Source organism: Pelodiscus sinensis, chromosome 4, assembly GCF_052426305.1.
Source record: "Pelodiscus sinensis isolate ZL-2025 chromosome 4, ASM5242630v1, whole genome shotgun sequence".
In the NCBI taxonomy this organism is placed as follows: Eukaryota; Metazoa; Chordata; order Testudines; family Trionychidae; genus Pelodiscus; species Pelodiscus sinensis.
In genome coordinates, this window is record NC_143055.1 from 79,259,683 (window position 1) to 79,274,819 (window position 15,137).

The window sequence follows — 15,137 nt, forward strand, 5'->3', positions numbered from 1 at the left end:
CTTTTGGGGGAAGGACAATATGCAATGTGTGTTAATTCATTTTCTCCACATATATTAAAAGAAATTTAGTTAAGGTGATAAAGCATGTTATATTTTTATCAAGATGAAATCTGAGTGCTCTACATTTTTTCTTACATGTGGTGAGTGTGCCTTACTATTCCTTCTATTTATTTTCAAGGGCTTAGATGAAGTCAATGCTTCTTGTCTGCTACCAATAATAGATTTTGGGTGAAGCCAATAAGGGCTCATCTAGACTATGCTAAAATGTCAAAAGAGGATATGCAAATTCCTATGAATCTCACTTTCGAAAGCAGAACTTTCAAAAGTGAAAGTAATCTGGAGGTTTTTTTTGGCAACCCCCCCCCCCCCTTTTTCAAAAAGCCATGTAAATCTCATTTTTTGAGGTAGAGCGGCTTTTCAAAAAAAGGGGGGGGAGGCTGCTGAAAAAAAAGTGTCTTGACTATTTTCACTTTTGAAAGCTCTGCGTTTGAAAGTGAGATCGGAAGAAGATATGCAAATTCCTCTTTGCATATCCTCTTTCAATACTTTAGCATAGTCTAGATGAGCCCTAAGAGTTCTGTCAACCATTTCAATGGAGCCAGGATTTCATGCCCTGTCTTTTGGTGGTATTCGGTTTTTTGCCTTTGTTTCTCCAACTCTGCTTCCCCTGATCCCATCTCTCCTTTTCCTTCCAACTCTTCTTTTGCTCTCTCTGCCTTACTTAATTCCAGTGTATTCATCCCTTCCCCTGTCTCTGTAATTAGTGGCCTCAATTAAAAAAATAATCCTATTCAGGATAACTACATGTGTACCAATCCTATTGAAATCAACTGAGTAAGATAAAAGGTAGTGTAAGTACAGATCTAAAAGTAGCTATCTATTATAAATGCTTTAGTTTTTAAATTTCACATTTAATAATACAATTAAAACCTTACCTGGGATTAGTTTTCTTCTAGCCATAGCGGCAGCCCTGTGAGATTCATATTCTACAAAGGCAAAGCCACGATTTTTAGTTTTGTCAGTAGCACTTGGATAAACAATAACATCAACCACTCCTTCTGTAACTTTCTTCATTTCATCCAAGATTTCTTCCTTCTTTTTCTCTTTTGGAATAGCTCCTATAAATAACCTGCAGTTGTCTAAGCTTACACAGACACCAATAAATTTTCCTGGACGAATTTCATAATTATTAAGGATCCTGATCGCCAGCTGGGCTTCTTCTTTGGTTGTGTACATCACAAAAGCATATCCTCGATTCTCGCCACTAAATTCCATCATCAGCCTGAATTCATAAATCTTCCCAGCTCTCTCAAAAACAGGAACTAATTCATCTTCATACATATCACGAGGAATCTTTCCCACAAAAACTTCACAGCCACGAGGTGGGGGAGGACCTTCCCAACCTTAAAAAATTGTCCAGCAACAAGTAAGTATGAAACCATAACCAGAAACTTTCTCAAACAGTATTTTTTCAGATTTGTAAGCACATTTGATTTATTGATAATGCTGTTAGAAAATTATTGTGTTGATTTAATGTTATCTTTTCTTGACTCCTTACAGCTCTGAAAACAAGACAACCCCATCCAGCATTTTGGCGCTTTTTTTTTTTAATAAGAATTTTTACTAATTTACAATAAAGCAATTAGAAGAGCTGCTCCCCCCTGCCCATGTGTAAACATTTAACTGCTGAAAATGTCAAGTGATTGCAGCGGGCTAGCTCCTAGGGTGGTACAAGTGGGGGACTGTTTAGTCCCGGCTCCCACCTCACTGGGCAGCTAACCCTGCTGCAGTTCTGTAGTTTAATTGGAGTAGGAGCCAGGCAACAGCCCGGGTCCTATTCCATTTGAACTGCAGAGCCACAGTGGGTGTAGTGACTGCTCTCCTGTATTAACTAATTGAGTAGTTGATGAAAATTCCAACGACTACTCGATTAGCTAATCATCGGCATTTTAACATCCTTAGTGCATACACACAAGTCTCCATTTGAAAGTGATAGTAAAGCTAGGGGTCAGTAACCTACAGCATGTGTGTCATAAGTGGCACACAAGCCAATTTTCACTGGTACATGAACCTCCCCGCCAGATCCGTAATGCCGACCATAAGGGCATTTCCGATTTTAAAATATGATTTTAAATACTCTCTTCTGATGTCCCATCAAGTAGTGAAATGTCCCGGAAAGCCCCACCGAATATTTCACTATTTGATGGGGACACTGGCTTGAGGGGAAGCAATGACTGAGAAATGGCTCCGTGCACTGACATTGCTGCACCCCATAAGGAACAGACTCCTCCCCTACCCTAGCAGACTGTGTAGGTAACTCCATTGGAGCTTTACCAGTGGGCAGCCAAGCTGGCTTCCGGTGTCGCATATTTTCCAGTCACTCTACCACCCACTACACCACCACCACAGGCAGTGCAGCCCCTTCCCTCTCCCCATGGGACTACCTCTGGCATGTGTGGTGCTGATCTGGGTGCCACCTCCTCCTCCAGGCCACTTGTTGGTACAGCAGCAGCTGCTGCTGCTACCAGAGAAGGGGGGGGAGGGCGAGCCCAAGATAAAACCCGGCAGAGCTGCTCCCAGATCTCTGTGCCCTGGAGCTACTGGTTCAGACCCGGCAAGGGCCACACAGAGGCTGGCTGAGGTGCTGTGGGGCGGGGCACACTCGGGCTCAGCAGATGTGCTCCATGTACTGCCCCACTGGGGGAGCATCAGTGAGCCGGGTCTGGCAGTGAAGGTCGGGGTTTCTTCACACACCCCCACTGCACTGGGATCCCTGTTGCGTGGGGGGGGGGGGCGGGCTCTGTCCCCCTTCCCATTCTGCTGAGGGAACAGCAGTGTGCTGTCCTGAGGCTTTCCCCACTGCATGGGGGCACAAAGCCAGGTAAGTGTCCCCCCTCATGCCCAGACCCCCACACTCCAATCCCTCTCACTCACTTCTCTCCCCCCGCCAAGACCCCACATCCCCAGCTTGCTCTGACACCCTCCCTCCTGACCCTACTCCCACCCTACTTCTGCATCCTACCTCCCACCCAGACCTCGCAATCTCTTCCCCTTCTTGCAACCTCTTCCCCTCTGCCCAGATCCTACACCCCTTACCTATCCTACACATTGGCAGCCCTGTCCAGCACACTGAACCCCTCATTTTTGTCCCCACCCCAGAAACTAAGGGGTCCATAAAATCAATTAACTCTGGCACCTCAGAAAAGTAAATCTGGCCTATGGGAAGCCCTGTACCTTCCCCTCACCCAGTGGGGCTGGAAAGCCAAAGGAGTGAGGTGTTTCAGTTATGGGCCACATCAGTAAGGGTTGGGGGGTTTTGCAGAGGTTTTTTTCCCCCTTCTCACTTGTGTTGTCCCCAAGTGATTTTTCTGTGCATCAGTGGCCACCAACTCCCAAAAAAGTTTGCCACATCTGCCATAAAGAAAGAAAACATTGAAACCTTTAACATTGGACATAAATTAATATTTTACTTTATTTAAAATTAAGTTTGATAAACTAACATGAGAAAGTTAACATGCTGAATCTGTTTAATAATTTAAATTAAATCATTCTCCCTAGCTGCGGCTGGTTCTGAAAATATTATCACTGTACCCAGCCTGCCCCTGCCCTTCCCCTTGGCATACAGATCTGTAAATATAAGTGAATAAATTAAATCTTGGCACACCACTTCTGAAAGGTTGCCGATCTCTGGTTTAAGCTCAAACTTGCTAGCCTATTAAGGTGTTGGGGGAAGGAGAACTGAAGCGCAAATACTGCTGATGCTTGAACTAGTAATGCAATAGGGTCTCAGGTCCAGCTTTTTAAAGGTATTTAGGAATTACTAAGCTCGGCATTTGCAGCATCTAAATACCCTTACAGTAAATACCTCAGCTATTCTACAGAGCGACACATACACTTTAGGTTGCTCAAGTGATCTTTTTCAGCATAACTGCTCTCATTTTAGCTCAGTTAACTCAAGAAAAGTTAGCTAGCTATCTACCTATGAATTAACACTGAAGTAGAATTAAGCCCAAAACCACCGAGACTTGCAAAAGTGACCTGCAATGGCTTTGGAGCATATAAACGCAGTTCATGTAATTTTATGAATAAAATCATTTGTGCTTAATATTTAATTATTTTATTCAGCATAAAAATAATTTTAAGTCTCAGTGAAATTCATAGAGCTTATCTTGAATTATCCAAATGGAATATTACAATCAGAAATTCTGTATTCATAACTTCAAAAGTGTGAAATATCAATTCAAAATGGCTGTAAATCTCAAGGTGACTTAAAGCTCCAATTCAATTTGAGGAAAACTGATTCAAAATTAAAATCATATGTGTAAAACTGACCGTGCCGTGCATGGTACCCAGAATGCTAAGTGTAATCTTAAACAAAGAAACGGTTATTAAAATAACATGTATTAACTCCAAAAAAGCAAGACAAACTATTCACAGCCCTGAACTGCCAGCAAACGTAATATACTCATTGATTTTTCCAGGCCAGAACAAAAAGAAAATTATAAAATAAATAACTCCATTATTGTTATATTACATAAGGCAATAAAGCACTCAATTCAAGAAATTATACAAGTTAAAGTGTCTTTTTCCATGTTACCTCAGTCACACTGCACATATATGTTAGTATATAGGCAGCTCTTACCTTGAGCTAAATTTGGGGGGTTTTAAAATATTTTTATGGTCTAATATGTGAACAAAAACACTGTGCGTTTTTTCTGCCTACCCAATAAGGTTTATAGCACAATGAGAAGCAAGAGAATTAAAGTCTTACTGGGTATGCTAGAAGTTTAATATAAGAGTGAATACCCAAAGACTGCTTTGACTCCTATCTCTAAACAAGGTCAAGCAAAAATTCAGGAGAGGCAAGATAAAAGGTGATCTTGGCTGAAACATAACCTGACCTCTTACTAGGGATGTTAGTTAGCACATAATTGAATATTAGTGTAACTGCATCAAATTTTGGCAGTTACACAACTATTTGATAGTCCCCAAGGGCAAGGCTGGCAGCCAGTGCAATCGCAGCCCAACTCTCAGGCAGCTCCCTGCCACCACGCGCTGCTGCCTCTCTATCAGAGGCAACAGCACAGGGTGGCTGGTGGAAGCCAGTCTGCAAGGAGAGCTGGTTTTAAAAACTGGCTTCCTGCGCAGACCAGCTCCCACCTGCCACCCTGTACTGTTGCTTCCCTGTCCCCAAAGCTGCTGCCTCTGATAGGTAATGTAGGCAAGGGAAGGCTTTAAGCCAGGTCCCCCCAGCACCATCTCCTGCCTGCCCTCTCCACTGCTGCCTCTGTAGGAGGCCATGTTCATGGAGCCGGCATGTGCAGAGATCTGCTTAAAAACTGGCTCCCTGCGCATATCAGCTCCCGCCCCCCCTCCGTGCTGCTGTCTCTATCAGACAGGGGACAGGCAGATCCCATGTCCATGTGCAGCCAGCTTTCAATCAGCTCCCCACAGCATTGGCTCCCACTCCTCCCCCCCCCCCCCATCTTGCTGCCTCTGATACAGAGACCGCAAGGGAGAGTGCAGAAATGCATGTAGTTGACAAGATTAACCAATAAACCCAGGCTTATCCGTTAATCATGTAGTTGTCTACACACTGACATCCCTGCTTCTTATCCCTCTCATGGGATACAAAGTAGAGTGGTACTAAAGCCCCCAAACTCAAAACCCTCCAATACAGAATAAAACCATAAAATGTTGGGGTGAGACAAGGGGTGTTCACGATAGTATAATTAAGCTTCCTAAGGAGGAAGAGGAAGTGGGAATAAAGGGGTCAGGTTAGGCTCTATGGTATACAGAGCAACAGATATAGTTAATCACAATAAACATCACACTGCCCACACTTACAATTTCTGATCATCTGGTTTCTGTCTGCATGATAAGAACCACAAGGGGTGAAGGGAAAGCCCTTAACCATGAGTGGTGAGTAATGTAGGGAAGGGAAGGAATTGGGCCTGAGGTTTGGCAGCCCAGCTCCCCGGCAGCCAGGAAGGGCTGCAGCCTTGGCCCTCCAGGTGGCTGGGGAGGACAAGGCTTGAGGGCTGGTACAGGGAGGGGCTTAGCTGAGAGGGGAGGTTGTTGAAGAGGAGTGGTCTCACAGGAAAAGTGTGGCTTTAGGTGGAAGGGGCACGGCATGGGCTTACTTTACCCAGCAGGGCAATACAATGTATTTTCAATTCTTTGTTTTCTTTGCTGTCAATTTCAATGGCATGCTGGATGCAAATAAAGGCAGAACTTCACCTTATACTTCTATCATTTCAAACAAATGCTCACCTGGTGGAGGACCACCAAATTTTCTTTGTCCATTTTCTTGAACCATGCTGTAGCCAGTCTTTTCCATCAAAGCTAGTAAGGCAGCCTCATTTTGAGTACCAGTTCGAACTTTGCTGCATCCATTTGTTACATCTGTACTTTCATCATGCATATTTGCAATATCTTCAACAAAACATTAGAATAAAATTTCACAATACAGAATTCCAAAGTTACTCATATACAATAGCTACCAAAAGCCAGAAAAACACCACCATAAGTTATTTTAACTTCTACCTCATGAAAAGGCCTTATGTCAGGAATAATACTCTAAGGGATCTAATTTATTCATAGAATCATAGAGCTGGAAGAGACCTCAGGAAGACATCAAGTCCATCCCCCTGCCCAAAGCTGGCCCAATCCCAACTAAGTCAACCTAGCTAGGGCTTTGTCAAGTCGAGACTTAAAAACCTCTACAGATGGAGATTCCACCACCTCCCTAGGTAATCCATTCCAATACTTCCCCACCCTCCTAGTGAAACTGTTTTTCCTAATATCTAACCTAGACCTCCCCCACTGTAACTTGAGACCATTGATCCATGTTCTGCCATCCGTCACTACTGAGAACAGCCTTTCTCCATCCTCTTTGGAACCTCCCTTCAGGAAGTTGAAGGCTGCTATCAAATCCCCCCTCACTCTTCTCTTCTGCGGACTAAACAAACCCAAATCCTTCAACCTCTCCTCATAGGTCATGTGCTCCAGCTCCCTAATCATTTTGGTTGCCCTCTGCTGGTCCCTCTCCAATGCATCCACATCCTTTCTATAGTGGGGGGCCCAGAACTGGACACAATACTCCAGATGTGGCCTCACCTTATTCAGCTAAAGCCCAATTAAAATACAAGTAAATATTCACCCCAGAGAGTCTTAAGACTCAAGTAGCAGTTTATACATTCCCACCTGGATACACAATTTCTTTTAAGGATGTTAAATATCGGTTAATTTACATCGACTACTCGACTAGTCAATAGGCACTTCCGCACTGCTCCTTTGAAATGCAGAAGCCTCGCTGGGGCTCTTGTACATTTCCAAGGAGGAATGCAGAACTCCACCTGCAGCCCAGGGCCAGCAGGAAGTCCCGCTGACTCCAGATTGTACACAGGTGTGCCAGTTTTGAAATGTACAAGACTCCCCTGCAGGGGCTCTTGTGCATTTCAAATGGGAAGTGCTCTCATGGAGCCTGGGTTCACCAGGGAATTCAGAGTCCCTGCTGACCCCGGGCTCCATGTTGAGCTGTCGATTTGAAATGCCATGCAGAGCCCGGGACCAGCTGAGGTCTCCCCAGCTGACCACAGGTTCCGCGCAGCATTTCCCCAGAATCCGGGGCCAGCTGGGAATTCCGCAGTTGATCCCAGGCTCCGCGCGGTGCTGCCACTTTGAAACACCGAAGTGGCATTCAAAGGGGCAGCACAGCTCAGATGATCCCGGGCTCAGCTGTGTGGCACTGCCGCTTTGAAGTACCCCCTCTCCCTCCCTTTTGCTGCCTCTCTCTGATAAGAGGCAGCGGGGGGGGGGGGGGGGGCGCGTAAATTGACTAGTTGACTGACTATCCAATAAGCATTTGCTTATCGGATAGTCAACTAGTCCTTAACATCCTTATTCCCTCTCCAACAGATTTCTCAGTTCAAGACCTTTCCTGGAATAAGGACTCATGCCACTACTAAGAGTCAGGATCTGCAGAGATCCGTCCATTGAAGCTCTTCTCTAGGGCAGCATATATAGTTCATATAAGGCTGAGTTTCCTCCTACTGTTTGGCAGTTCCCTATCCCTCAGAAAAGCTCCCAGGCCCTTGCTTTGGTGAGCTCTCCTGCACCACTCTTCTGGACACTCCTGTCCTCAGAGGACTCCTGTTTCTAGAAACCGCCTCAACTCTGACAACCCTTTTATCAGTCTCATTAGCTAATTAGTTACCAACCCACCCTCTCAGGATTTAATTATTTCCAGGCAGATCTGAGTTAGGACCCTTACTGGAGCCTGTCACAAATTACACCATGACACTGATGTGTGACAGTTTATGTGCAGAAGTGTAATGAAGCTCCATGTATGCACATATGCATGAATTAAAGAATTATCTTTTTGGTAATACCATCCTGGATTGCAAACAGCCTTACTTATATCCTTCATTAAAAGCTATTAAAAGAGACTTAGCTCACAACCAGGTGGTATTTCTTGAGGCCTGGAAACTAGAAAGAAGGTTCTTAGGGTATATCTACACTGCAGGACAAAGCTGAATTAAGATAACGTTAATTGAGTACCTGAAGTCGAGGTACCTTAACTTGGCTTTCGGCACTATCTAAACTGCAGGAAGTTGAAGGAACAACACTCTTCCTTCAACTTCCCTTACTCCTTGTGAAATCAGGGTTACCGACATCAAGCGGAGTGCCCCTCTCACTTCGAATTAGCGTTCTTAACTATATCTTCGATCCTCCTTTGCAGTGCAGACATACCCTAAGAGGCAATAGTGAGGTACAGCCTGACTGGAGTTAGAAAAGCCTCTGTTAAATCTAAGGATATATTTTGCTGCCTCCAAACATTAATTACTACTCACTTTCTTCAAAAGTAACCTACTTGCGTTCTTAGTAAGGAAAAAAAATCAACGAAGTTTGAAAAAAGTGTGGTTAGTATCTATCATTATAAATATTTCAAGTCAGCATGTCATGGCATAACCTTAACTCAGTTTAGATGAGGGATGTAAAATCCCATTTAATTAGTTAATCAGTTAAACATTAAGTTAACTAATTCAACAGTTAAATGGGTTAACTGATTAAACGTTAGATGCTGGTCCTGCTTGGTGGCCCCCCAAACTTGTCAGCGGGCCCCAGAAAGCCCTAGGCCGCTGGTTGAGAATCACTGAACTAAAAGACTTTGGTTTCTCCACAGTGTTTCAAAACATGCTCAATTCCAACTGATCTTTAAAGAAAAGTTCGAGTTGAATTTAACAATTAAGACTTAAAAACACTCATATGACCTTCTTTAAACTTCTAAGTCAAGTTTGAAAATTTCACTACTATAAATTTAATGTCAGCAATGTTTAAAATGAGCAAACCAGTAGAGCGATAAACTATGCTTGCACAAGTGAATAAACAGAGTAAACCTGTGGACATGCTTAATATCCAATTTTAAAAGTCTAAGTCAAAAATATTTTAAGCAAATAAAACCACTCCAAGCAAAACTATTAAATAAAATAAATTAGATCTTTATTATTCCTCATAATTTCAGGAATGCATTTTGTATGAAGATTTTTTTCAGGAACAGTATTTTTTTAAATCAAAATAAAAAACAACAGAAAAGAGAATTACTTCAAACACCACTAACATTAAGAGCATCATTTCCAAAGTAGCCTCCACTTGTAAGTATGTGTACAAACTTGCATATCTACATTTTTCAACATTGCGCAGGCAAATGTTAGGCTCACATAAAGATAGGTAAGTTATTTTGCATGACTGCAACTGGCCACACGGAGTGAGTTAGGACTTGTCTGTACTGAAAATGTACAGTGGCATAGCTCCATCTATAGGCATCTGCCCCCTGACATAATTAAGCCAACCTAACCCTCACAGTGTGGATGGTGCCAGGTTTACTGAAGAATTTTTCCATCAGTTTAAGTACACTACTGCTTCCCAAGGCAGCAGATTATTTACAGTGAGGGGAGAAACCAGCCATAGCGGTAGCAAGTGGCTGCGCGCTGACGCTTTTTAAGTGTAGACACTGCCGCCTGGGTTACTTTTATCTTGGTGGGCAGTGTGCAGGCCACGTGTACCCAGAAGGAAGAGCGATCACTCAGAAGCGCCCACCTGCCACACTGCCGCCTGGGTTACTTTTATCTTGGTGGGCAGTGTGCAGGCCACGTGTACCCAGAAGGAAGAGCGATCACTCAGAAGCGCCCACCTGCCTTGGCAATCACAGGTCTCAGCTGCTGGCAGGACACCACAGGGACCGATTAGATTTTCCTCTTCTCCACTCAGTCCAACAGGCTGGCAGGAAGGGGCTTAGGGATATCTGTAGAAACAACCGAGCACATCAAGACCTATGTGGGGGGGAGGGGACACGCTGTATTTGATGCGAGGGGGGTCGCGGCCGGCAAGCCATGGGCGCTGGGGGCACGGTGCTATACTAGGCTGTTAGAAGGGAGCAGGAGGGGCAGGTGTGGGGTGGGAGCGGATCCCGGGGGTGAAAGATGGCAGGGGAGAGGGTCTCTAGGAGCTGCCTTAGAGGCACTGAAGCAACAGTCACATCCACAGCCCTTCCCCGTCCCTCCCGCTTCTACCCAGGGACTTCCGGACACGCAGCCGCGCTGGGCCGCCCGTCAGCAGCCGCTCAGAGACTTCGGGCTGAAGTTCCCCGGCCCCACCCGACGAGGTGGGACCGTTACGCGGAACGTTGAACAGCCCCTCCCCGCCAGAGTCTCACCGCCAACGGCGACTCTCGGGGCTGGGGAAGGGGAAATGGCAGCGCGAGCACTTCGCGCCTCACGCGCGCGCGTTATACCGCTCCACCACCCCGACAACCGACTTTCCTATTCCGCGGCGCGAGGCGCCCTCTGTCGCCTGCGCGCCACCAATGAGCAGTCGCCGGGGCAGGCACCTAACACCAATTGACGGGAAACGGCAACCAATCAGAACGCGTGCAGAGCCGAGCAGGCGGGGAAAGCGCTTAAACCCCTTCGAAGCTGAGGGCGGGAGGGTGTGCAGCCAATTAGCTGGAGGGTATGAAGGAGCCAATGGGAGAGGTGCTACCTTATGAGAGTGGCGTTGAAAAGGGGCTGGGGGCCACTTCTTACCTTTGCGCTGACAAAAGTTCCAGCCAGGCTGGAGCCCCAGCGCCACACGTGAATCCCGGCCCCAGGGCTGCAAATCCCCTGACACCTCCGCTCCAGCCAAGCAGAGGCGGGCGCCTCCGCATGTTGCGATTTTTCCACAGCTTTTGGTCACGTGGCTTCACTCTTTGCTAATATCGTGCAGCAGCTCTGGGGATGGGCGTGGAGTGTTGGAGAAATGTTGTGATTTCTCCAAAGGTCAGATCATTGCTGGAGGGAACATGTCACAATGATGGTTTTGATGGTTGTCACATCTTAATCCGGATTTAGCCAGCCCGGCAAAACGAGAGCACATATATAGCGAGTGTAAAGTCACCTGAAGCAAAATTGCAGACACATTTACCAACCTCCCTCCCCCGCCCTTTTTATGTAACCTCATTAGTACCAGTTAATAACCACCACAATTACAAAATCGGTACATCACAGGAGACAGAAATTTAAAATTATTGTATCTCTGCATTATATTCAACTAGAAGCTTTGCTTGGATCCTTAATTCTTGGGTTTTGGAAAATAAAATGAAAACGTTTATGCTTCATTGAAATCATTGCTCTCGGGGTGGGGCTGGAGAAGAGGGGTCAGGTATTCAGACTGCTCCAGGGAGAGGACAACCTCAGCTCTCTTGCACTGCAGTGGCTTAGGGCCAGATGAGAAGTGCCTTTCCATGACTGCTGTAGCTCCAGTGGACACAGCTGGGAGAGCAGTACATGTCCCCAGTCTGGGGCAGGTCCAGTTTGGTTTGCCCCCTGCACTCCCCAACTAGGCTGTGTCTAGACTGGCAAGTTTTTTCCGCAAAATCAGCTGCTTTTGTGGAAAAACTTGCCTGCTGTCTACACTGGCCGCTTGAATTTCCGCAAGAACACTGACTTCCTACTGTCTGAAATCAGTGCTTCTTACGGAAATACTATGCTGCTCCCATTCGGGCAAAAGTTTTGCGCAAAAGGGCCAGTGTAGACAGCTCAGATTTGTTTTGCGCAAAAAAGCTCCGATCGCAAAAATGGCGATCGGGGCTCTTTTGCGGAAAAGCGCGTCTAGATTGGCACGGATGCTTTTCCGCAAAAAGTGCTTGTGCGGAAAAGTGTCCGTGCCAATCTAGACGCTCTTTTCCACAAATGCTTTTAACGGAAAACTTTTCCGTTAAAAGCATTTGCAGAAAATCATGCCAGTCTAGACGTAGCCCTAGAGTGAGGGATGCAACAATCTGTGTGCTGTCCCTATCCTTCCTGATGAAGAGGAATAGCCAGCAATGTTCTCCCTGTTTGATTGGGGGGGGAGCCCCTGCCCTCCCTAAAGGACACTTGTGGGGTGGGGGACTCGGGCTGTGAATCAGAGAAATCATAATTCTAGTCCTTCTCCAGGAAGCCACTGCGGAATTCTTCTCTGCAGTAAATACTTCAGTACTTTGTCTAATTTTAAATATTAAATTACAATTGGAATGTGCAAATCTGTACACAACTCTCAGATCAGAGGCATATAGAACAAAAGTAGAATATTGCATAGACCATTCCATTTATTCCCTTGGGTATACAACAATATCTGAGAGATTTTTGCACATTCATCTTATTTCTTAATTTCAATTGTGAATATGATTTTCTGTCAGCTATTTTATCTAACCATGGCACATAATTTTAGTCTATCTTGACTGGTTGGAATGTCAGCAAGTATCGTCACATGTTTTCCTAGAGTAGACTATTATTATAGTTGCATGGAAACATAAGGATTTTTGTTAGACTATATTTTACTGTGGAACTGGAAAAGCTGATAGATAGCATTTCTACCCTCTGACAGGTTTGATGTGACGGTAGTGCAAATAATTAACAAGAAACAGACATCTTTTGAAATTTAATCAAAGGTCTCTACAGAACCTAGACATTATTATGTAATCTATATACAGTAATTGTAAATCTAATTATGGTAAACTGTCTAGAAAAACTTTTCAGTTCAGTCCATCAATGCATTTTATTTTAGTTTCCATTTCATCAACTAGTTGCAAGAGCCTATTTAGAGGACTCCTCCTATGTAAAATTACAGTGCCTCCAGGGTCTTTCTTTTTCAGGAGTGACATTTACTCCTGTACAGTTTACTTCTTTAAAAGAGTGATTTTTTTCATTGTGAGCTATGTAATTATGTTACAATTGAAGGAATTGTTAGAAGAAAACATGTTATAGAACTTTCTTTCCTCTCTTGTTATGATTACCTGTTATCAGAGCAAGGAATATTTCTGGAGAATTAATTTGTACATATATAGATATATATACAGTAAATGTTAAACATAGATCTTGGAGAAAAATCCAGACTTAGTTACACAAGTATCAATTCAGAGTAATTTCAATGAAGTAAGTGTAATTACTGCACATTTATGCCAATGTAGTTGAGTGCATAATTTGCCTCTTTAACTTTTTTTATTCCAGTGGCAAGAATAATTTTAAAAAGAAAAATGTACATAAACAGATATATACAATTTGTATGTATGTGTTTGTGCTATTCTCCACACTTCAGTGTTCAAATATTTATCAGTATGGTAGACATTTACCACCTTGCATATTGGCTTGTGAGTACAGCACCTGTTGGTTACTGCCACCTAATGTATGTGCCTCTGTGACGGGGCAGCAAAGCCCCGCACTGAAAGACAGGGGCTTTACGCAGAGAAGCCGCGGAGCAGATACCGGCTGTGCGCCGGCTGCTCCCAAGCCACGGCTCAGCAGAAACGCCGCAGCTCAGCTGAGCAGGGACGCCGCGGCTCAGCTGAGCGGAGGCACGGCTTGGCGGGGCAGCTCCGTGGATCAGCTGAGCAAAGACGCAGCTCAGCTGGGCGGCCGCCCAGCCGCCGCCAGATAGGTGCGGGGGCCAGCCTGGACGGGCCGAAAGGCCAATCAATGGCCCCAACCGGGGAGAGGGGTGGGACAACCACCGGGGGGGCCGACCCGCCGGGAGGATCAAATACCGCCGGGCAACGCAAGCACAGGGGGGAGAGCAGCAGGAAGGAGAGACGCGGCTCGCCTGGAAGGACCGTGACACCCCCCCGCTCTGTTGCCCCGCTGAGACGCACCGCCGCTGGGGGTAAGGACCACCGAGGGGAGAAAAGGAAGTGGCCCAGGGCAGGGCGGTGAGGTAGCCCGTGGGCTGATGCGTTTAGGGGCACACCCCCGTCAGCCGGACCACGACTGGTAGTCAGTCGGAGTCCTTAGGGCCCTGGGCCGGGGCCCGTGAGTGAAGGCGGGCCCGGGCCCCCCTTTTCCCCCCTCCTCTTGGGAGAACGTGCCGGAGGAGGAGCACTCGACGCCGGACGGCTAGAGGACTGCACTTACGGGGCACCGGGCGTCCCAAGACGGGGACGACTCGGATCGATATAGACGTGGCGGACGCCTATCCTCCCCTCCCCCTTTCTCCCGGATAGGAAGGGGAGAGGCAAGACCGTCACAGCCTCCAAAATATATTGTCCTTGTGGCCTTCTGGCAATCAGTGAGAAAAATTACTATTTCTTGATGGTGTAGCTCATGGAAATAAGGATGCTGACTGGAAGAATTAGGGAGACATGGGGGAAAAGGAAAAGGATAATGATATGAAACAGAAATGAAAGTCAAAAAATAGAAGGGAAAAAAGGGAGAATTTTCTTTAGCTACTTTATCTCAGTTATTTCACATCTTTGTAGAAGTTATTAGATTCCATGGGTGCTGTATATGCACCTTCAGAAAAAGCTTCCTCCTAATATTGTACAGGTTGAACCTCTTGAATCCAGCACTCTTAGGACCTGACCAGTTCTGAATGAGAGAATTTTCTGGACGAGTGGAGGTCAATATTGTCTAGCAGCATGAACAACACTTCCACTGCTTACTGAGCTGTAAGAGGACATTTAGGGATAAATTAGAGCTAAATAACAGCACAGAACACTGAGAGCCAGGACTGGTAGCTGTAAACAAATGTTATGGAACCATGGGAAACTTGGCCACACCCATGAAAAGTGGACATCCAGCTAACTAAAATCATTCCGGACAACGGATGTTTCTGGACCAGAG

At 45.6% G+C, this 15,137-nt stretch overlaps 1 protein-coding gene across 2 annotated transcripts in view; it reads right to left on the reverse strand.

Annotated features, from left to right (window-relative positions):
- The window catches only part of RBM46 (RNA binding motif protein 46), a 41,080-nt gene extending 30,380 nt beyond the window's left edge, over positions 1 to 10,700 (reverse strand). For both annotated transcript variants that reach the window (XM_089777960.1, XM_089777959.1), the window contains exons 1-4: positions 10,575 to 10,700; positions 10,196 to 10,306; positions 6,274 to 6,435; positions 936 to 1,403 (exon numbers count right to left, since the gene is read on the reverse strand). In XM_089777960.1, coding sequence (XP_089634086.1) covers positions 936 to 1,403; positions 6,274 to 6,424 — 619 coding nt within the window. In that variant the 5' untranslated portion in view covers positions 6,425 to 6,435; positions 10,196 to 10,306; positions 10,575 to 10,700. The remainder of the gene's footprint in view (positions 1 to 935; positions 1,404 to 6,273; positions 6,436 to 10,195; positions 10,307 to 10,574) is intronic.
- Between the last annotated feature and the right edge of the window lie 4,437 nt (positions 10,701 to 15,137).